At 53.2% G+C, this 23657-nt stretch overlaps 1 protein-coding gene across 1 annotated transcript; it reads left to right on the top strand.

Moving 5' to 3' along the window:
* The first annotated feature begins 4048 nt into the window (after positions 1-4048).
* Positions 4049-23455, top strand: rspo4 (R-spondin 4). Its single transcript, XM_030091675.1, has 5 exons — positions 4049-4121; positions 11479-11667; positions 11873-12010; positions 14511-14690; positions 23193-23455. Exons 1-5 carry the CDS (start codon positions 4049-4051, stop codon positions 23453-23455), a joined length of 843 nt encoding a protein of 280 aa, XP_029947535.1.
* The last annotated feature ends 202 nt before the right edge of the window (positions 23456-23657 follow it).

Genomic DNA, 23657 nt, shown 5'->3' on the forward strand with positions numbered 1-23657 from the left:
GGACGCGCTGCTGCTGCTGATCTGAACCTGCTGCTGATCTGGACCCGCTGCTGATCTGGACCCGCTGCTGATCTGGACCCGCTGCTGATCTGGACCTGCTGCTGATCTGGACCCGCTGCTGCTGCTGATCTGGCCCGGCTGCTGATCTGGACCCGCTGCTGATCTGGACCCACTGCTGATCTGGACCTGCTGCTGATCTGGACCCGCTGCTGCTGCTAATCTGGACCTGCTGCTGATCTGGACCTGCTGCTGATCTGGACCCGCTGCTGCTGCTGATCTGGACCTGCTGCTGATCTGGACCTGCTGCTGATCTGGACCTGCTGCTGCTGCTGATCTGGACCTGCTGCTGATCTGGACCCGCTGCTGCTGCTGATCTGGACCTGCTGCTGATCTGGACCCGCTGCTGATCTGGACCCGCTGCTGATCTGGACCTGCTGCTGATCTGGACCCGCTGCTGATCTGGACCCGCTGCTGATCTGGACCTGCTGCTGATGGAGGTTTATGAGGTCTGGGTCTGAGTCGCTGCAGCACCTGAGCAGCAGAGTTTCCGCTCGTCACTCTCTTCATGGCTTTTGTTTTGGCTGAACGCATCGAGCCTCTTTCAGCTTCGGGACTCAGGAAATGCGTGCGACCGATCAGAACGCCGTTCCTCTTCTCTGGTGAGCGTGCGGAGCCTTTTACGACTGTTCAGCTAATTGCTTCTTGGACTGCGATCCACTGAAGGCTGCATTCTTCACTGACTTGTTTATTCGCTGCCGGAGCTCCCGCCTTGATAAGACAGATTTTTCTGATTATCGTCAGGTTTTTAAAAGCGATGGCGAGGAGCGCGGCCGTGCCTACCAGGAAAGGCATGCGGCGGTGAAACCTGCAGCACGGCGGATCTGTTTGGATTCGATCGGCTGAGACGGCGGCCTCGCTCGGCGCTGCGCCTCCGGCTCATCCACACGACAGACTTTCACCACCAGTATCACCTTCATCAGCTGAGTGGAACCACCTGCTCCGGTTCTCCTCGCTCTCATCTCCGTCCAGACGCCGTTTGAGAGAAACGGCTTCAATAAATCTGCGTACAGGTCAGCAACCCACCAACCTCAACTCCCACAATGCACGGCTCCACAAACAGCTCTGCTCTGAGTCCACTGATTTTCTCTCTTTCTACCCAACGAACACGAGCCGGACCTGGTTCTGATTCTGGTTCTCCCTGCAGTGCTGGAACACATTCAATAGAACGAGGCGTCTTCATGGAGCAGACCACTCTCGTCCTCTCGTCCTCCTGTCCTCTGGTCCTCCTGTCCTCTGGTCCTCCTGTCCTCTCGTCCTCCTGTCCTCTCGTCCACACTGTCCCTGTTCTCAGCTGCTTCACGATCAGAACTTCCTGCAGATCTGGAAGGGTTCATTTCCAGGGCAGGCCTGGCGCCGCAGAGCAGAGGAGGAAGAGCCGCACAACAACAACAACAACAACCACAGCAACAACAACAAACAGCCGCAACAACAACAGCAATAACAACCAGAGCAACAGCAACAGCAACAACAACAGTCACAACCACAACCACAACAACAGCAACAACAACCACCACCACAACAACCACCACCACAACCACCACCACAACAACCACCACCACAACAACCACCACCACAACCACCACCACAACAACCACCACCACAACAACCACCACCACAACCACCACCACAACAACCACCACAACAACAGCAACAACCACAACAGCAGCAACAGCAACAACATTTTTGTTCAGTTTGGATGTTCAGTCCAAGCTAAACACATTTCCTCTGTCAAACAAAGATTTACCTCCACAAACCTGAATCAAGCCCAAAGTTAACACACACACACACACACACACACACACACACACACACACACACACACACAGGCCACCATTGGTCTCTGATGAGGGAATCGAACTGCTGATCATCGTGCCACAGCGCGGCTCAAACCACCGCTCCTCCTCTGTTTTTCCGACTTTCACCACAAGCCACAGTTTACTCTGTAAAACGCCGCCGATGCAAAACATGGACATAAAAATGCGAAAAAAGCGAAGCCCGGCGGTCCCTGGAGGAATTCCACCGCTGCTGCAGCGCGCAGGGCCGGAACCAGGAAAAGCCAGGAGAAATGGTTTTCGCAGACCACAACGGCTTCCTCTGCAGAAACAGTGTTCTAAGCTTTCCGTGAACCAAAGAAACAGTCCGACGGACCGAAGCTCCACCGAGCAGCTTCCTGAAGACTGAACGTCCATCTGCTCTACGGCCTCATCCCAGGGCGGGACGGCGGGACGGCGGGACGGCGTGAGCCTGGGCTGTGCTCACGTTCTGGTCCGGCTGGAAGTGGACGGAACATGGATCCTGGCTTCAACCTGCAGAACGAATATCAACGAAACACCAAACGTACTTTTTCCACTGGCGCTTTTTGACTGAGTTCCAGGTTTTTACCGCCGTTTTTCAGACACTGCGGACCGGCGTTTGAACGCACCTTCAGCTTTTGCAGCGTTCCTGTGAAGAACGCCGAGTCAGGTCGTTTTCAGCGCCGTGTCCGATGGAAGAGTGCCGACAGCACCAAGTGGACGAAGCTTCAGCCGGGACGTCCGTCCTGCTTCTGTATCTGCAGTCTAGTCTTTCCAGTGTCCGTCCACATTTGAGCCAAACCGACCAGACGAAGTGGGCGGAGCCTCGCGATGCGTTACTGCTGTTTTATGAGCAGGTGGAGTAACTCAGTAATCAGGAAGACGTACCGATTCCCACTTCAGCCCAGAGTCTGAGACGTCTGGACAACAAGGGACAACAAAGACCAGGACTGAAAGGACCTGGGGCCAGTGTTTCCAGACCAGGACCAGGACCAGGGCTTCCTAAGACCAAGACCAAAAGGACCTGGGACAAGGTCGAGACCAAGGCCTTGAAGTATGGGCTGGAGACTAAGACCACCCTGGCTCCCGAACCCACAGGGAGATCTGACAGAGACCCTCTTCCTCGGACTCTCGGTGACCAGCTGTGCTTTCATCGTCTTATCAGCTGATTTAGGGTCATGTGACACCGGAGATGAGTCCATTAGCTGCTCCCAGCCTCTGACCTTCATATGACCTTCATGTTTATCGGTTCCTGGCCACCCTCACTGCTGCTCGCCGTCGTTAGAAGATAAAGAACCAGTAAGACTTCAGGAAGGACGGTAGAGTCCAGAATGTGAGTGTTTGGTAGATTAACTGCTTCAAAGCCATCGGTGAACGGCCGAGCGTTCATCCTCCCGGTCAGCACCCCGTCCTGACGGGACGCTGGACGTCTCCATCAGCGGACACTCCAGACGGCGTTTGACCCCGACTCCCCCCCGAACCTGCCGGCGGCTGCAGGAGGCCGAGGACCTGCCGGTCTTTGATGTCCCTGCAGCCTCTAATCGAGCGCCGCTCTGCACCTGCGCCTCCGTCTTTTACAGCTTCATGAAGCATCACGACTTCCAGCTGCACGCCGTGCGGGACCGCCGAGCTCCGCCCACACCTGACGCTGCGCTCCGGCGGCTCTCCAGCTGCTCTCTCTCTCCCGGCGGAGCCACATCGAGCAGGACTGCTAGAGAGGAGGAGGCTCGGCAGTGCGTGCTCCCAGAGGCAGCAGGGGCAATAAAAGAAGAGGGCCAACAACAGTAAACAGGGTGGGAGGGTCGGGAGGGGGGTAATATGGAACCACTTAGCCCGTTAAAGGGTTAAAGATGGCTGCGGGATAAGTGGAGCTCGTTTATCGCAAATTTGACAGTGGTAGTTAAATGTTGGGTTTTCCCTGCGATCTGCCAGTGAGGGAGGCGGCCGGCGCTCTGCTCTCACCGCTCCATCTGCTGCCAGTCTCCTCATCCTCGCCCGACCTCTCGCATGAAACAAGAAGAAGAAGAAGAAGTGGACCTCCTGTGAACGCCGCTTCGGGCCTTTTCCTCATCTCTTCGTCTTTGATCCGTCCCCCCCGCCGAGGTTCCCGACCTGCCGCCGCCCCCCCGGAGCCCCGCGGATGTCCGCCGCCCGGCGCTGAGGCGGCGCTGAGGCGGCGCTCGCCGGCGGCCCACATGCATCTGCGGCTGCTGGTGATGTCTCTGCTGTGCGAGGCGATCGGGACGGGCGCCGGGCACAAGCCGAGCGGTGAGTACCCGAGCGGGTCCCCGGACTCCAACCGCCGCTTCTGGATTCACCCCAACGCCGTACAGAGGAGGGCGAATTAAAACGGAACAGGTGGAGTAGATCTCATGTTCAGACATCTTATTGCTCCAAAATGGAAATGTAGAGAAGCAGAAGTAGCTTCAACAACACAATATCGTCCGTCAGTCCAGTGAAGACGGACGTACTGAGAGTTCTGTTTCTTTAAATACAAGAAAAAAAATAATTTAACTCAGAATTTGTACGTATATTAAAAACAAAAAGGATTAAATTGAAGTTGCATGATCTGGTTAAGATTTAGAAGCAAAACATTAAAAGCAGGCGAAGCCGTGCTGAAGCATCCATGAAGGATGTTTCACACTGAATGAAGTCCAGCTCCTCACAAAGAGACCTTTCACCGCCGGCTCAGAACACGCCGAGCACGGATTCTCGATAAATCCCAAACACATTTCCCGTTTTCAGCGGCGTTCACGGGCTGAACCGCCGCCGTCGCTCCTCATTAAGCCGACGGTCTGCAGACTCTCCTCCGGATCTGTGATCTGCTGACGAGTCCCGGTGAAATGCCGCCGAGCCGCGGGACCCTCTGGCTCGGCGTTTCCTCAGGAATCTGGGTTTCGGGATCCGGTTTCCGACGGCCGAGCGGCGGCGAAGCGCCGGGACTCCCGTTTGATCTCGGCCGCGACTGAAGGCCGTTTGTCATGAGAACGTGTGAGAACGGAGGGAAACCACCAAAGGAAACCAAAAGTGAAGTTTAGAGGAAATCCGTGGTGATCTGGGACTTTCTCATGTTTGAGCCCAGAAATGTGTTTTTGTTCAGAGGGGATTTCGACTCACTGTTGGGCTCCTCTAATTGGCGGCCCCTCCGACTGGAGCCCACATGTCCAAGTGTCCTTGAGCAAGACACTGAAGCCCAAGCTGATCCACCGGATCAAGGCTTCTTCTCTGGGATTAATCAAGCATTTCCGATGCGTCCATCGAAGGGAAGGAAAATAAAACCATTACATTTTATGAACTGCAGCATTTATGAGCTGATCTCAAACCGACTGCAGCTTTCAGGAGTAGAGAAGGAAACATCCCGACGGCCGGGAGGCACGAAAACCGCTCAGCCTGAGACCACGAGGATTGAGACGTTTTGACACTGACGGCGGAGGGCGGCGGGACTCCGGGCGCCATCCAAATGCTCGCCGTGGGAACGGCGGCTTGACCTCCTGTCACAACGCATCTCGTCTCAGACTCATGTGGAGCTTCTATTCCCCCCCCTCCGTTCACCATCCACCCCGGCACCCTCCATGGCATCTGGAGTTGGTTCCTTTAGCTGTTAAAACACACACACACACTCTCTCTCTCTCTCTCTCACACACACACACTCTCTCTGTCTCTCTGCAGAGGTCAGGAGGCTCGGCCCATTAAGACGCTCATTAGCGACATTTGTGTGTCTGTACGGTGACTGGAGGTAACCGACGGCACCTGGAACGATTCAGGGACTGAAGCCGATCAACGCTCGAGATGAAACGCTTCCACAGACGCCCTCGAGTTCCGCCGGTCCGCCCGGTCCCCAGAACACGGTGCAGCAGCTGCTCGGGTCGGGAAAGCCTGACCTTTACTGGTCGACCTTTCAGGACACTCAGAGGGGAGTCGGTACGATCAGGACGATACGGTGAGGAACCGCTCCGAGGAGGAGGAACGTCTAAACGATGAACACTGGAGTACAGAGAACCATACCTGATGAATCTACAGACAATGAGGAGGAACACCGGGAAAAATGAACAGTCAGACATCATTCAGTCTGACGGGTGAAGGAACCTGTGTGTCGGTGAATCCATCGAACTTCTGCTCCTGGTCGACTCCTTCATTTGAAACTCGTTTACACACAAGTTTTCAGGGGAAAACGCTTCGTTTTCATTTCAGAAAAGTTTCACGTTCACAAAGAAATGTTGTGAAAATGTAGTTTTTGTGTTGAGGCCACGAGTTGGTGCTGAGAACAATACACTAGAACAATGGAGAACACGGAGAACGATCCACTCTAAACACTCAGAGGAGAACACGGACATTCATATGGACAGAACACCAGGTTGGATTGGTATTGGGGTCGACTTTAAAGCTACCAATTCCAGGAGACTCTGGACTGGTATCAGGAGAATCTGGACGGGGACCAGGAGAAACTGGACCAGAACCAGGAGAAACTGGACTGGGAGTCCTGACACTCTGGAGGAAACCAATGTTTGTGCTGTCCCTCTACTGAGCATGTGCGGTAGCAGCGTTTCCACCATCAACAAGGCGATCGCTCTCCTGCATTTCTACTCTTATTCTACTCTTATTCACCTGTTTCTATGGCAACTGAGCCCAAGCAAAACCTTGAGAGACCTTTTGGAAAAGTTGCCGAGCAGTGCCGTCATGTAAACAGACGCCCAAGAAGCAGCAAACCTTGCTTTAAGCTAGAAAACTGCTTCAGTTTAGCAGGTTCCACCTCCACACTGAGGTGTAGTTATCAATGAAAACGTGTCCCTGTATCCACGTTACGCCGATGACGCCCCGCTTTACGTCAAACTGCCTCTTTAGGAGGGAAAAAACAAAAACTCCTTCTTTTAAATGATCCCTGATAGACAGCGGATGATCAAACATTCCTGAGGTTTTCCCAGCGTTTCTCCCCATTGGTTCACAGCTGACCCACCCCCACCCCCACCCCGCCAGTCCAGACCGGACACCTTGAAGCCATCTTCGTGGCGAGACGCGTGGGAGGCGCAGCAGAATGCAAATGGTGTTTGAAGAGAGCGTGGCCGCCGCTCTCCTGGATGCGGTCATGAAAACCGCCACGGCAGCTTCAAAGCGACGATTCCTTTTCATTTGCATGTATTTGCACCTCCAGTCACTGGACGCATTGTTCAGACCGAGGTCACATGTAAAGACTCGGTCTGATCCTGACTAATGGCGATCAGGTGCAGCGTGGAAGCACGTGGCTTTTCAATGTGCACGTGTGGCGTTCTGCAGCAGCGGCGCTGCGATCTGTGCAGAACCAGCAATGGAGGACGGCGACCTGATGAGCCGAGGACTTTCAGGCCCCATTTATGTTTTTACTTTTCCACGGCGACTCCGGAAAGATTCCAGGAGACGAGCTGGAGCTGCCACTGGAAACCGTCGCCGTGTGAACGAGTTGAAAACATGTCAGTGTGGATTTCACTTGGCGACGCACGCCACCTTTAAAAAATTCTTAACAAAAACGGAAAAAATAATGTCACGCTGGAGCTGATTGTGTGAGAGAGGACTGATGAGTCCAAGAGAAAAGGAAACACTTTCAAAGTGTCTGTTTACATGATAACAGTGCTGGAGTCACTGGTCACGGCTTCCTGGATGGAGCTTTGGGAAAACACTGTTCCTGGTCCATGTTCTCCTGCTCCTGGTTCCAGTCCATGTTCTCTTGGTCCCGGTCCATATTCTCCAAGTCCCGGTCCACGTTCTTCCGGCCCCAGTCCATGTTCTCTTGGTCCCCATCCATGTTCTCCTTGTCCTGGTCCTGGTCCATGTTCTGCTGGTCCTGGTTGTTTTATAATCCAACAATTACCAAAAACGACTTCTTGTCTCTTGTTCTGCCGACAGCCGGTGACAGTTGTTGAATCTCCTTTAGGCTGAACGTCTGATTCTAGTTTGAAGGACGGACAGAAGATTTGTATTTATTCATCTAATGAACTTGTGAATTTTTTTTTTCTCACCATTCGGACATGAATTTAGCCTCTTTCTGTGTAACTTTTTCTCAACCGATTCATTTCAGAGAGGAAGTTAAAATTTACAGCAGGAGCCTCGAACTCGTCTGACTTCCCTCACCTGGCCCGACCGCTGAAATCCAAACACATCATCTTAAAATGACATCTTAAAGGTTCTCTGTTGATATTTTCACAGCCAAACAGTTACTACTTTAAACCACTCAAATCTCAACATAGAGCCAATTTTAATGAAGCAAAATAAGAACAATAAAATGGTAAATAATGTTCCAGGCTACAGTTCAGAGGTCGACGTGTCCACTGACACTCTGATCACTCTCCTGTCCTCACTGGTCTCCAAGCAACAAATATACTTTAAAAATCCAGTTATCTAAATGCTGAATCATACTGTTTTCCTCATAAAGCAGAATAAATGAGATGACAGGTAACACCGGCGAATACTTTGGATTCCAGCCTCATAAAAACTGAATTTATTCCATCTCAGAGGCGGAAGCGCTGGAGAACCAGAGCGAGCTTCAGAGAGCACCGCGTCTCCATCCCGTCTTTTACGACCCGCACAGGTCTTCCCCTCCTAAACGCTCCCACGTTTCCCCGAGCTCCGACGCCGGCGCTCCACCTGGAGCTTGTTAAGGAGCCGGAGCAATCCCCGTGCGGGGTCAGAGGTCGGCGTTTTTATGCTACCTAAAGCCGCGGCTCCTCTAAGAGTCCCTTAAGCCGGCAGATCAGCAGCACATGTGTCCAGACGGGTCGAGACCCGGCGTCTCTTCATCTCCCGCTCGGCGTTTAATAACCCCGCCGAGCCGGATCACGGCGAAACGCAGCGCCGGGCGGCGGCGGCGATCTGACGGCACGTTTCATTTCCTCCAGAGACTCCGTGAAGACGTCCCACGTCTCATTTCCTGAAGCTGTGCACGGATGATAACACTCTCTACACTCCTTCAGCGCCAAGGACGAGGACTGTCTCACATTCAGGACAGGAGGGAGCTGCAGGGGGACGGTCTCATGTCCGTCTCTGCAGGGGGACGGTCTCGGGTCTGTCTCTGTAGCGCGGTGCCTCTCCTCCTCCTCTCCTCCTCCTCTTCTCCTCTCCTCCTCTCCTCCTCCTCCTCCTCCTCCTCCTCTCCTCCTCTCCTCCTCCTCCTCCTCTCCTCTCCTCCTCCTCCTCTCCTCCTCTCCTCCTCCTCCTTCTCCTCCTCTCCTCCTCCTCCTCTCCTCCTCTCCTCCTCCTCCTCCTCCTCCTCTCCTCCTCCTCCTCCTCCTCTCCTCTCCTCCTCCTCCTCCTCCTCTCCTCCTCTCCTCCTCCTCCTCCTCCTCCTCCTCCTCCTCCTCTCCTCCTCCTCCTCCTCTCCTCTCCTCCTCCTCCTCTCCTCCTCTCCTCCTCCTCCTCCTCCTCCTCCTCTCCTCCTCCTCCTCCTCCTCCTCCTCTCCTCTCCTCCTCCTCCTCTCCTCCTCTCCTCCTCCTCCTCCTCCTCCTCCTCCTCTCCTCCTCCTCCTCCTCTCCTCCTCTCCTCCTCCTCCTCCTCTCCTCTCCTCCTCCTCCTCTCCTCTCCTCCTCCTCCTCCTCCTCCTCCTCCTCTCCTCCTCCTCCTCTCCTCCTCTCCTCCTCCTCCTCCTCCTCCTCTCCTCCTCCTCCTCCTCCTCTCCTCTCCTCCTCCTCCTCCTCCTCTCCTCCTCCTCCTCCTCTCCTCTCCTCCTCCTCCTCTCCTCCTCTCCTCCTCTTCTCCTCTCCTCCTCTTCTCCTCTCCTCTTCCTCTCCTCCTCTCCTCCTCCTCTCCTCCTCCTCTCCTCCTCCTCACCCCCTATTCCCTATATAGTGCACTATATAGGGAAAACGTCATTTTGTAGGGGTGTCCGAAGGCCTAGTGAGCATCGATGTTCCCTACATAGTGCACTCAATGTATCCCACAATTCACTGTGAAGATAGATAGATAGATAGATAAAAACTTTATTAATCTCCCAAGGGAGAAATTCCGGTGTCCAGCAGCACACAGATCATTCACATGCAAATAAATAACAACAGTACAATAAATACAAGTGCTCGGATTGTACTTGGTTTGGCTCAGGCACATCTGTTATACAGCCTGATTGCTGAGGGGATGAACGACCTCTTGAAGCGCTCAGTTCTGCAGCGCAATGACAGGAGCCTGTTACTCCGCTCACTTTTTTGAGCTGCAACTGTGTCGTGCAGTGGATGTTTGGAGTTCCTCAAGATACTCTGCATTAGAGCCCCCATCCTCCTCTCCAAGAGTGCTCCAACAGAGTCCACCTTCCTCCCCATCACAAACACACACCTCCTGATCAGTCTGTCCAGCCGACTGCTGTCTCTTTTTGTCATACTGCCACCCCAACAGACAACCCCAAAGAAAACAGCACTTGCAACAACAGACTGGTAGAAAATGTACAGCATGTCACCACACACGTCAAAGGATTTAAGTCTCCTCAGGAAACAGGAAATCTAGTGGACAGCCGATGGTCACTAGACGAAGCAATATATCCCATAATGCACTGCAGTCGCGGCACGTTAGAATCGTGACACTAATGACGTAATTAACTGTGCGGCGAAGTAGTGTCCGAAACCGTCCACTATGTAGTCCACTACAGACTATTCCCTTTGCAGTGAGCAGGGAATAGAGAATGAGTGAGTGAATCGGACACAGCCTCTAGAAGCCTCGTCACCGCTGTTGGCCAATGAAGCCGGTGTTGTGCCGAAAAGTGACTTCCCCTGACGGGAACACACATCAACGTGTTTCTGTATGCCTCCACTGCTCGCATGCGCTGTGCGGATGTTTCATAAAGTATTCTTTATGAATATTTCTAAGAGTATCTTTTTACAAATTACACACAAACCATGATATTAGCAGACATCCCTCACACAGGGCGCAGTCACTTTTCAGCAGCTGCTTGCATAAAAGTGACCGCCTCCTGTAACTGAGTGATGTGAGGAGTGACACTGACCACAATCACTCTACATGCACCTGCCTGATCTCTGCTTTCAGTCCTGCAGACTCTGTGAATATCACCCCCGCCTCCGTTGAAGTGGTCAGTGTCACTCCTCACATCACTCAGCTGCTGAAAAGTGACTGCGCCCTGTGTGAGGGATGTCTGCTGACTCATCCTGAAAACTGATTCTTTAAGGATCTTTAATATTTATTATTCCTAATTGAGCAAATTCAGAAGATTGGAAGTTTTGTATTTATTCCTTTTGTTATGAAGAAAAGTTTTTAAAAGAGTTTCAGAAAAGAACAGTTTTTGTTTGTTGACTTTATTTTTTAAGAACCGAACTGTTCTTCAGTTCTGAAGACACACACACACACACACACACACACACACACACACACACACACACACACCGTGGCAGAAGGCCGCAGGTGTTTTACAAGACTCACACACACTCGCTTCCCCCCTTCACCTCCTCTGGACCTGTGTTTGACCCCCATGACCCCCATGACCCCCACGACCCTCAGCTGTGACTGTTGCTGTAAAACAGTGTGACGCTGTGGACGGATTGCTCGTTAACGACTGCTGGTGTCTGGTTCAATTCCCTCTGTTCACACACTGAACCTTGGCCTCTGGGGAGAATGTGATCAGGTTACTGTCTTCTCTCCGTCCGTCTCTCGTCCCTGCAGCTCGCCGGCAGCCGGCGGACGACTGCCGCAGCTGTCTGGACTGTTCCCGTGACAACGGCTGCGTCCGCTGCCCCGAGCGCCTCTTCCTGTTCCTGCAGAGGGACGGCATGTCCCACCACGGCTCCTGTCTCCACGCCTGTCCTGCTGGACACTACGGCAAGAGGGGCAAGGACGTCAACCGCTGCATGAGTAGGACCTCACACACACACGCACGCACGCTCACACGCACGCACGCACGCACGCACGCACGCACGCACGCACGCACGCACGCACGCACGCACGCACGCACGCACGCACGCACACACACACACACACACACACACACACACACACACAGTGATCCAGAGCAGGAAAGAGGGGTTCCGTTTCCATGGCGACCGCCTTGTTGTTGCAGAGTGCCGCTCTCCGGACTGTGAGCAGTGCTTCATCCAGGACTTCTGCACCAAGTGTCGGCCCGGCTCGCTCCTCTTCAAGGGGAAGTGTCTGAGCAGCTGTCCAGACGGGACCTTCGTCCACAACTCTGACTGCCTCGGTAAGACGTCCCCCCAGGACCGACTCTCCAGGACCGACCCTCCAGGACCGACCCTCCAGGACCGACCCCTCAAGACCGACTCTCCAACCCTCCCAGACCGACCCTTCAGGACCAACCCTCCAGGATAGACCCTCCCACTCAGATTTTTTCAGAGAATTGATCCTACATTTGAGGAACATGTATTCTGTGAAGTCTTCTGATTGGACGGGAGGAGGAAGTGACGTGTTTACATCTACAGGAAGTAAACAAACTCCACTTCCTGCTTCTTTTCTTTCTTTTTCAATGAACTTTGACACCACTGCTTTAGAAAAGATCTTCATTTTCATGCTTCCATCCATCCATCCGCTCTTCTCATTACATCCATTTCTTCTAAAACTCCGTTAAATAAATCGTCTGGTCCAGACCAACGCTTGTTTCGGGCGGCCATCTTGGAATATGAGCGTCATGGCAGCCAGCAGAGGAACCGGAAAAGAAAGGAATGATTTGATTCAGCTTTAAAATCAGATAAAAAAAACAGACATTTCAATAAGATTTCAGATGAATTTATTTCATTTGGAGTTAAGTGTTTTCAAGCTCATTTGAAAGCAGAATTAAGTTTCAGTCGGAATTAAAGCTCTCATGTCAGCGAGGCCATTGAGACTCCGTCTCCATGGAGACGAGTAGAAAAGCTGCTTTTTGAAACGGGCCCGGCTTCCAGCGCTCCACGCCGCAGTGTGTGTGGTTGCGCAAAGACCAACAGCAGTGGTGGTTCTGCATGAAAACCACACCGTTTTCAGTGTTTCTGCCGTTTCCATGGAAACAGACATCATTTTCACAATGTTACCATGTCAACGTGGAACTCTCCTGAAATGAGAAAGATCTTTATTTTCTCTAGAAACCATTGAGGATGAAGTGTTTTTGAAATGTGATGGTTTGAGCCGACGCTGAAGCCAAACCTGCTCCGCCCGCCTGGACCTCCAGCCGGTCTCAGTACTTCCTTCCAGATCGCCGCCGTCGCTCTGCGAGCTCCAAGCAGCCAGAGACCGAAGGACTACATCCTCACAGGAGGAAGTCAGAGAAAACGCCGTCAGTCTGACCAGAGGTGGAAACAAAGACCTGGATGAGAGAGGCTTCCCCTCCATCTCCCCCCCTGACCTCTGACCCCTGAAGCTGGCCTTTCTCCTCAGCCCCAGTCAAAGGTTCAGTCTGGTCACTGAGATCTGCCGCCCCACAACATGAAGGCGTCCGTTCGCACGACGGTTTCACGTGAAAATACATTGTTTTCCATCATTTCCCGTTCAGCGTTCTCTGATTTTAACGTTCCACTCTGAGTTAAGAAGGAAACCGAACCGGCTGCATGACGGTGAAACTGGTCGGTTTCCGTGTGAAACTAGAAGTAGCGGAGCTTCCTCCAGAGACGAGACACATGTGGGCTCGCCGGGCTCTGAGTGGATCAGTGAAACCGATCCCAGAGGTCTAATGTGCAGCAGATCTGATCCTCCTTTCGTCCGCCTCCCCGGCTCTGCCGCCTCCTCTTCCTGTGTGAATCGCTGCGTTTTTTCCCTCCCGAGTCAAATAACCGGCGCAGTGATGAACTGCAGCTTCGCACCAAGACGAATCGTCGTATTTACCAAGAGAAAAGCTTCAAGACATCTCTGAGAACCCGCCGACAAACCGAGAACCCATTAATGCAACAACGTTCTGAAAACCATGAAGTTCTCATGTTGGTCCACTAGTTGGTGCCGAAGCCACAAACAACACGGAGAACAGTCCACTGGAACCAGTTGCAGGGAGAACTCGGACATCGGTGTGGACAGACAACAGACCTCCACATTCTTCCTGTTCTCCGTCTTGAAATCGTCAGGATTCCTCCAGCTGTTCCTGTGAAGCCTGGTTTTCCTCCATCGATTCTTCGGCTAGACGCTCTCTGATTGGACGAAGCGACCCGAGACGCCCGTCAGCAGGGAGGAGTTATCGTTTCTCTGGCGCCTCCTGCTGAAAGCTTGCAGGTAAGGAGCTATACTGTCGTCCTCCTGCAGCTTCTGCAGCTCGGCGCCACATCTGGTTCTGACGCTGCCGTTGGCGTTCCGGGTCTGCTGGACCACCGCCAGCTGGACCGCCAGCTCCTCCACGAGCAAACCTTCGCATTGCCTAGGGAGAACATGCAAACTCTGCACAAAAGGGCCCGAACCAACTCCAGCGAGCAGGTCTTCAGGCTGTGGAGCGAATCGGAAGCATCGGAGCAGCAAATCAGCCGAGACGGAACGTTCCAGGCAGCAGTGAGGGAGGAAGAACCCGGAGAACGGTTCTCCTGCCAGGAGCCGCTGCCGCCGTCACCAAGGGCGCAGCGCTTTGAACGTCTGGTCAGATATGGAGTCAGTTTCCAGCAGAACGAGGTTCCAGCGCCATCAGTGATCTGTGAGGGAGATGAATGGATGAATGGACAAATGGATGAACGGATGAATGGATGAACTGTGACTAACTGATGTCTTCAGTCACCTCTGCTTCCGTCCTCCTCCAGACGACTGTCTCCTGGCGCCGCCGACCGAGTGGACGGAGTGGAGCGTCTGTCTCCGGGACGGCGCCCCCTGCGGGTTCAGGTGGGGCCGGCAGACCAGGACCCGGGCAGCGTCCCCGTCCCCGCCCTGCCCGTCCCAGAGCCAGACCCGGAGGTGCAGGATGAAGAGGAGGTGTCCCACAGGTGAGAGACATTCGCAGGACCTCCCAGCCAACGCCTGGACCCGATCAGCGACATGTCTCGGTGGGCGCCGCGTGGCGTCCACACGGCGTCCACATGGCGTCCTCAGTCTGTCCGTCCACAGAAAACCTCCGACGCAGCTGCGTCTTGTACGGCAACACTGTAAAAATCACAGTCGAACCGCAGAGCCGTCCAGAAAAAACCCAGCAAGCCCTTCTGACGGCCGTCTCACAACAACCGCCGTCTCTTCACGGCTCCGGCTGTGAGACGCCCAGTCCATCAGAGACGCCCAGTCCGTCAGAGACGCCCAGTCCGTCAGAGACGTCCAGTCTGTCAGAGACGCCCAGTCCGTACCGCAAAACCGCGTCTCTTCAGGAGGACTCAATGACTGGACTCACTGAAACAAACAAACAGCGCCCAGCTTCATCAATCAGCAAGATTCAAGATACACAGAGACAGAGACAGACAGACAGACAGACAGACAGACAGACAGACAGACAGACAGACAGACAGACAGACAGACAGACAGACAGACAGACAGACAGACAGAGGCAGAGACAGACAGGGGACAGGGGACTTTCTGTTTGTTGTGTTGGATGGAGCGGAGCTTCCAGAGAGAGTCCAGTGGTTTTCATGCGAGTGAAGAACATGTTGTGAGAGGAGAGAGAGAGAGAGAGAGAGAGAGAGAGAGAGAGAGAGAGAGAGAGAGAGAGAGAGAGAGAGAGAGAGAGAGAGAGAGAGAGAGAGAGAGAGAGAGAGAGATGTCCTCAGAAGAATGTTGGTTATTGGATTAGAGGAGATGGACGGAGCGGTGCCTCCTTCACACGGTGATGATGAACAGTTAGAAAACAGACGGGATTCAGAGGAAGGAGTGAGGAGAATCTGATCGCGCTGCTGGAGCTCGGACAGCAGATCGTCGCACGCCACCGAGGAGGATTATAGAAACACATCACAGAGACCAGCTGCTGGACCACTGACGACTTTTATTGTGAAATGAAAGAGCCGTCAGTGGAAACAGCATCAGGCTGAAGTGAATCAAAACAGGGACTTGTCTTTCTTCACGTCCAGATTGGATCTTGAGAAGTGTCTCCGCCGCAGCCTCAGCTCAGGCTGATCCGTTTAGGCTGCTTCCATCCGGAGCCCCGCCTCCCAGATCCCGCCTCAGATAAGCCTGATCCCGCCCCGGGCCTAATGCGCTGCATGTGTTTGAGGTTTTTAAAGCCAGAGATAGCAGCAAGAAGTGAAAAGAAAGGATTCCAGGACCGCAGCGGAGTGATGTGTGGTTTGGAAACATCTGGAACGCCGTCTCTGTTCTGATCCCGACACTATATTACATCCAGTTCACTGCTGCGGTCGTGTTGGTGGTGAGACGGCAGAGGACAGTCAGTCTCTCCGCCGTCCTCCAGCAGACGGTGTTTCAGTGGTTCCAGCGGCGCTCGGCGTCAGTGAAAACTCGACTTTCCTAAACGTTTGAACAAAAGGATCCAAAACTCTGAAGCTTGTTGAAAATGGTTAAAATGGTCATTAAAAACCTCTGAATGAGCCGCAGAGCCGTGTAGAGGCGGTGATGGACGAGGCCGTCCTGTTCAAAGGGGACAGAGTCGTCAATCACCATGAGAAGAAACTGGAGGGCGAAACCCCCGGAGGAGAACATGCAAACTCTGGTTCCATCCTGGCAGTGGATCCACGCCGGTGCAGGAAGAACATGAAGACTCCAGAGGGCTGATCGGCTGCTTCCTGCTGTTGATGAGGGTTGATCGGTCCTGATCGCCGTTCGTCTCCTGCTGCTTCATAAAAACCGGTTCCTGTTTCTCGTCGGGGGTTTACCCTGCACTCCCGCTCGTCTTTCCTCACAACAATTCCACTCATTAGTCTGACTGTAGCAGATTATCACCGCCGTAAATACAGCGTAATGAGCCTCCGTGCGAGGAAACACTGGCCGCGGTCCAGCTGCGCACATCTGTCTTGCATCCAGACTAAAACGACTGTGTCTGGAGCCGTCTTGAAGACGTCCATCCTGCCTTATTGCGTTATTGCGTTAGTGTTACAGCGTAACGGATACAGGCGCTAACAGGAGCCCCGGGTCCCGCTGGTGCAAAGCGCCTCACGGCAAGCTTCAACTCAGCCAAGTTTCCGACTGTAATGTACTGTTCTAGAACAACACCAATCACACACAGCCTCCACCGGAACGCAGGACACATCTGGACGCTACAGCGGATCAGCTACAGCCGCACCAGCTACAGCCGGATCAGCTACAGCGGCTCAGCTACAGCCGCATCAGCTACAGCGGCTCAGCTACAGCCGGATCAGCTACAGCCGCATCAGCTACAGCGGCTCACCGACAGCCGCATCAGCTACAGCCGCATCAGCTACAGCGGCTCAGCTACAGCCGCATCAGCTACAGCCGCATCAGCTAGAGCGGCTCAGCTACAGCCGCATCAGCTACAGCCGCATCAGCTACAGCCGCATCTGTTACATCCGGATCAGCTACAGCAGCGGTGGGGGTGAACCAGCACTGCTGGAGGTGTCAGTGGGTGGAGGTGGGGGTGTCAGTGGGTGGAGGTGTCAGTGGGTGGAGGTGGTGGTGTCAGTGGGTGGAGGTGGTGGTGTCAGTGGGTGGGGGTGTCAGTGGGTGGGGGTGCTTCTGTTCAGCAGTGAGGGTTCCATGTTGAGGTTGAATTGAAGGACATCAAACTTTGGTTTTTCCTCCATCGGCGTCTCAGAGCTTCTCGGCGTGACGAGAGCAGAGAGTTGAAGGTGAAGCAGGAAGTGGAGGAACACGTGAGGAGAAGCAGTCTCTCTGAGACCCAACCCGAGGAGCCGAGCTGATCCTCCTCCAGATCCAACTCTGGTCTGGAAGTGGTCTGGACAGAGTCCACCTCCTGTGAACGGGGGCCAGGTGTGGCTGCTCAGGGCCGTTCCAGGGACGACCCACTGATAGGATCCAGATCAGGTCTTTAAGGGATCTGAGCTCATTCACTGGTCTGGATTAACGTCAGACTCTGATTGGGAGTGAGGACAGAAACAGAGCAGTGCCCGGGGCACCGGCACTGGGACTCTTCACTCCATCCACGAGTCCAGGTGGAGGCAGAACAGAGGACGGTCTAAAACCAAGTCTTCCGTCCTCACATCTACAGCTGGACGACCTGCCGTCCCCCAGGAGACGATTCAGAAAGCTTCAGACGCCGCTGCATCGTGAAGCGGCTCTCAGCGTCACTTCAGCAGGGGGGCCGAGTTTCCACCGACAGTGGTTCAGACTGACGGTGGTTCAGACCGACGGTGGTTCAGACCAACGGTGGTTCAGACCGACGATGGTTCAGACCAACGGTGGTTCAGACCGACAGTGGTTCAGACTGACAGTGGTTCAGACTGACGGTGGTTCAGACCGACGGTGGTTCAGACCAACGGTGGTTCAGACCGACAGTGGTTCAGACTGATGGTGGTTCAGACCGACGGTGGTTCAGACCGACGGTGGTTCAGACCGACGGTGGTTCAGACTGATGGTGGTTCAGACCGATGGTGGTTCAGACCGACGGTGGTTCAGACTGACGGTGGTTCAGACCGATGGTGGTTCAGACTGACTGACTGACAGACCGACGGTGGTTCAGACTGACAGTGGTTCAGATTGACAGTGGTTCAGACTGACGGTGGTCTGCTCGGTCGGCTCGGTGTCACTGCTCCTATCACAGTCGAGGGTTCACGGTTCAAACCCGGCAGCAGGGTTCTTAGATGTGCCGCCGAGGCGAGTCCAGAACGTGAAGCATGCCGCTACACCACGGTAACCGAACACAGATGTGAGCCGCGGCAGAACGAAGAACCGCTAGAAAAGAAGAATATCTGCAGTATTTAGTGTTTTATCTGCTTTTCATCCAACAGAGAGAAGAAAGAAGAAGACGGACGGACGGGGGAGGAGGAGGGACAGGACACGGCTCAGGCTGCTGGCCGGCGCCGTAACAGGGTCCAACGGGACCACGGACACTGGCGGAGGACGCCAGGACGACTGACTGAACGACTGACGGGACGACTGACGGAACGACTGACTGGATGACTGACTGTAACTGAAGAAACCAGAAGAGACCTGAGAGGATCACTGAGGACCTGAGAGGACCACTGAGGACATGGGAGGACCGACGCCAGCAGAGGACGCCAGGATAACTGACTGGACGACTGACGGGACCTTAAGAAAGCAGGGAAGAACTAAGAGGACCTGATAGGACCAGAGAGGACCTGAAGAAACCAGAGGAGACCTAAGGAGACCTAAGAGGACCTGACAGGATCAGAGAGGACCAGAGAGGATCTGCGGAGACTTGAGAGGACCTGACAGGACCAGATCCCCTCGACTGTCTCCAACCCGTCTCTTCAGACCCGATCAGCTGATAATTCCTCCTGAATTTCACGACTGGACAGACGGTGACTCAGGAGTTCTTCGGCTGAGACGTTTCCACCGCTTCCTCTGGAAAACGCTCGCCCAGCAGCTGAGCGCCAGCAGTGAGGGACTCCGTCTTCGTCCCGGCAGAAGAGACGCAGCAGTTCGGTCTGCGGAGACTTTACTGGTCCCAGAATCCCTGGTTCCCTCCAGAACCATGGATATGAAGGTCCTGCAGAACAAAGTGGACTGAATGTCCCCATCATCACAGCTGTCCTGCTCCTGTCTGCTCCGTCAGTGTTAATCAGACAGCATCCATCTTTCTTCTAGCTCCCGACTGTCAAACATGAGGCCCGTGGACCAAAACAGGTCCACAAGAGGGAAAAAATGAAAAACGTAGACATTTTTATCATCTGCATAGAGACAGGCTGAAATGTTGGACATCTGTGACCCTCGTCTTCTGATCGCAGCCGGCGGTGAGCGACCGGCGGCGGCGGCCGTCAACACACCTCAACCCCAGAGCAGGGCATTGACTCGAACCGGGGTACTCTCACTGTGAGATACCAGTGCTAACCACTGCACCGCTCAGATGTCAAGTTATTGATTAAAAAATTACAAGACCCATTCATCTTCTATACCACACACACACACACACACACACACAGTCTTGTATTTCTATCCTTGTGGGGACCGTCCATTGACTCCCATTCATGTCTAGCCCCTAACCCTGACCCTTACCCTAACCCTAACCCACACCACAACAAAGCCTAACCCTAAAGAAATGTTTTTGCACTTTTACTTTTTTCAGTAACAACAACATGGTCAAGAAAACACTGTTTCTCCTACTTAGGACTGGAAAAAGGTCCCCACAAGGCACGTCGTTCCACGTTTTGCTATCCTTGTGGGGACATTTGGCCCCGACAAGGATAGAAATACAAGAACACACACACACACACACACACACACACACACACACACACACACACACACACACACACACAGGCTTGTTTTTGGAGCTTTACCCATGACTGAGCATCAGGTGGAGCGAGAACAGGAGTAATGATGGTTCTGTGGTTCTGTTGGCACATCGGCTCTAAAAATGAAACCTTTGATAAAAAGTTCCTCCTTTTCTCATTTCCTCTTTGTTAAGATTTTTTCTCACATCTGTAAATTTTTCTGTCGCCGACAAAACGGGATTTTATTCCGGGAACTGAATGTCTCTTTCATTAAATGTGTTTTGAATCCTCAGTTTGACCCACTTTGTGTTTGAGGCTTTGAGCGCGTCGGCTGGAGCTGTGTTTTCCTGACAGTCCCTGAACGCACCTCGAGATGGAGGGATCCAGAGTCCTCCTCCCTCAGCTGATCCACTGATCCATCTCTCACTTCCACAGATCAGAGACCACAGAACTCCGCATGAGGCTCCCTCAGAAAAACAAGGAAACAGCGCCGCCTAGTGGAGCACTGTGAGAACTCCAGGTTCAGACAGGCAGAGACAAGCCGAACGCCGTTTATTCATCTTCACTTTCACAGGATTCTGGATTTAAACAACCAGAGAGACAGATATAAAACTCTGAATTAAACTGTCAAGTCTAAAGTTACAAGGACCAGAACCAGGATCAGGACCAGGACCACGAGGATATGGACCAGAACCAGGGGGGGTGGGAGGGGGGGTGAAGCCTAGCCTCGTGAACCAGCCCCGCCCACTCCTCAGTCTGGATTCAGTAGCTGGGGGGTCTGGGGACGAGCCAATGGAAAGACAATGCGAGGCTCGGCCATGACACGGCTGAGCCAATCAGCGTTGCCGCTTTTCGTTTTCAAATTTTTTGGGTGAATTCCAGCGGCTAAACCGGAAGTGACGTCATCGCCGAGCGTCGCGGAGTTACGGACTTTAACCATCGTCTGAAAGCTGGAATAAGTGAAGTTACAGCCAAAATACCAAGTATTACAACAATCAAGCAAGAGTCTGGCCTGGAGAGTTTCTAACAGGAAAAGACGTTTTCACGTGTCTTTGCGTGTAGAGAAGCTAAAGCTAAAGAGCTTGGGGGGGGGGGGGGGGGGGGGGGGGGGTAGTGGCTCTTCTTCTGCAGCTGGATGGCAGCTCCCTTGACCAATCACACTTGAAGCAATTGAAGCACTTACTAATGGTTTCTTCTTATGTCTGTATTCTTGGTTGTGTTGTACGCCGCTTTGGACAAAAGCGTCTGCTAAATGAAATTGTAGAATTGTAGCTAAAGCTAACCCTGACAGAAGCTAACGCATTTTGATGACTTTGTTTTGAAGCGCTGATTGGCTGAAGTGTGTTGTCAGTCAAAGGAGTAACCGACGCCCCCTGCACGGAGTTTGTATTGCCTCCTCCCCAGACCCCCCAGCTCCAACATCCACATGTGGATGAGGAGTGGGGGGGCTGGTTCACGAGGCTAAGTGAAGCCCAGGTTACTACAGAGTACAGGGATGTGTGAGGTTTTTACAACCAGTTGTGTGTGTGTGTGTGTGTGTGTGTGTGTGTGTAGTTACTGCTTCAAATTCTACCACGATCCAGACTCGAGGCCACGTCGTCCGGTCCGGCCCACTCACAGTCCTGACAAGACTTCATATTGTTTATGCTGTCTCTAAATGGTGATGACCTTTGACCTTTGACCTTTGCTGCTTTGACTGGCTGGTTTGCACGGAGACAACCCCCGTTAGCCTTGACCTCCTGGCCATGCTGCTAGCTGCTAGTTAGCAGGTTCCCATAGTGGACCGCAAGAGTCTGGCACTAGCATGGAGGCTAGCGTGATGATGCTAACAGCAGAATGAGGAAGAGGAGGAGGAGGAGGAGGAGGAAGTCTCGTTCTCTGGCTGATGCACATCTGGATGCTGGAGAACACGAGAACCCGGTCCAGGGTCTGGAGCGTCTGCCACCGAGATCTGCCTCGTTTATCGATCCCTACGTAGAACAGGCTCTAGCTTCTGTCGGACAAATCAATTTTACAAATGTCCGGAAGTACCAAGCGTGTTCTGGGGCTTCGGTTCTCTGGTCTCTGGTTCCACCACAGTTCCAGTAAATCACAGCGTCAGTCCATGAATATTAGTTTATCCAAATCAGTAAACCAGTATTTCCCAGGCTGGAACCGAACCTCCGTATCTCACATGATGAACAGCGAAGAGATTTTGACAAGGTTTTAATCAATGTTTCACTGAACTCACAGAACCCGGTAGGACCTGGCAGAACCTGGTAGAACCCGGTAGGACCTCGCAGAACCCTCAGACAGAACAATCAATGCGCTCGTTTCCCTCCTGAGAAGCCGCTCCGTCTCTCAGCAAACTGCTCTTTGAGAACCGGTTCCCTGCAGAACTCATGGTTCCTCAAAACGTCTGAGTATTGATCCAACATCTGGAGCAGCTGTCAGCTTCTGTTAGAACCTTCAGAACCAACATGCAGAACCTCTGTTTCTATGGCGATGAATTAACTGATCATTTTAATGGAAGCAGAGGACAGAAGCCGTTTGACCTGCTGGGACTCTTCATGGTTCTACTCAGTTCCACTGTTCTACCACGTCTGCAGGAGATCTGGACTCTGGACCGTTCCACTGACCCAGTCTGCTGGTACTGATGTGAGGAGGAAAGGACAGCGGCGCCACCTGCAGGAGTTTGACTTGTTTCAGAAACATTGAGGAAAACGTTGGAATCTGAACAAGAAGTCGGACTAAATCTGGAACCGTTCTGTTGATCTTTGATCCGCTGAGGTCTGGTTCTGGTTCCTTGATCTTCTGGTTTTGTTCCTTCTTATTGGAGAAACTGAAGCCCAGAGTTTTACTGTTCCGTCGGTCCAGGATCTGGAGGATAGTAGTAGTAGTTTAGGATCAGGTCTGAGCTGTTGGTCCAGGATCTGGAGGAGCAGGAACTGACTGAATCTATATTTATTTAGGATCTAGTGATGTGTGTGGGGGAAAAAAAAAAAAAAAAAAAGTTAAATTAGTGTTTCAATCTTGTCTTGAGTTTTGGTCCTCGGTTCAGGTCCTGGGTTCTAGTCCTCGGTCCTGGTTCTCGGTTCGGTCCTGACTGCAGCTCGTGTCTGACGGACCTGAAACTGCGTCTCCGGTGATCTGAGTCCTGAAGACCAGTGTGGTCAGGAACCGCTGTGTCTTCACTCAGACCAGGTCCCGAGGCGGTCCGGACCGCATCGGACCTCGCGTGTCTGGCGGTGGAGACAGTGTCCTGCATGTGCTCCGGGTCAAAGGTCAAGGTCATCAACGCGCTGTGGTGTGTTAACCTTCGGCCCGACGACCCGGAACAGTCTGGACATCTGGAGCAGCTCGTCAAACATGGCTGCTGCTGCCCGCCGCAACCTTTGACCTTGGAGCTACAGGATTCAGGTCTGAAGCAGCGAACCAGGAACACGTATCGAGGCGAGTGGAAGTGACGGAGTCTGTCCTCCACGCGACCTCTGACCCTGAGCAGAGTCTGCATGTTCTTCCCAGGCCGGAAGCGAACTGGACACTTCCGACATTAATTGGATTTTTAGAACTTGTGTTTGGGAAGAATCCAAAGAGAATTTAAAGGAGCACAGTGCAGTTTGCTCGTTTTATGCAAAACAGCGCCCCCTGCAGGCCTTAGGCGTAACT

This window comes from Salarias fasciatus, chromosome 5 (genome assembly GCF_902148845.1).
Source record: "Salarias fasciatus chromosome 5, fSalaFa1.1, whole genome shotgun sequence".
In the NCBI taxonomy this organism is placed as follows: domain Eukaryota; kingdom Metazoa; phylum Chordata; class Actinopteri; order Blenniiformes; family Blenniidae; genus Salarias; species Salarias fasciatus.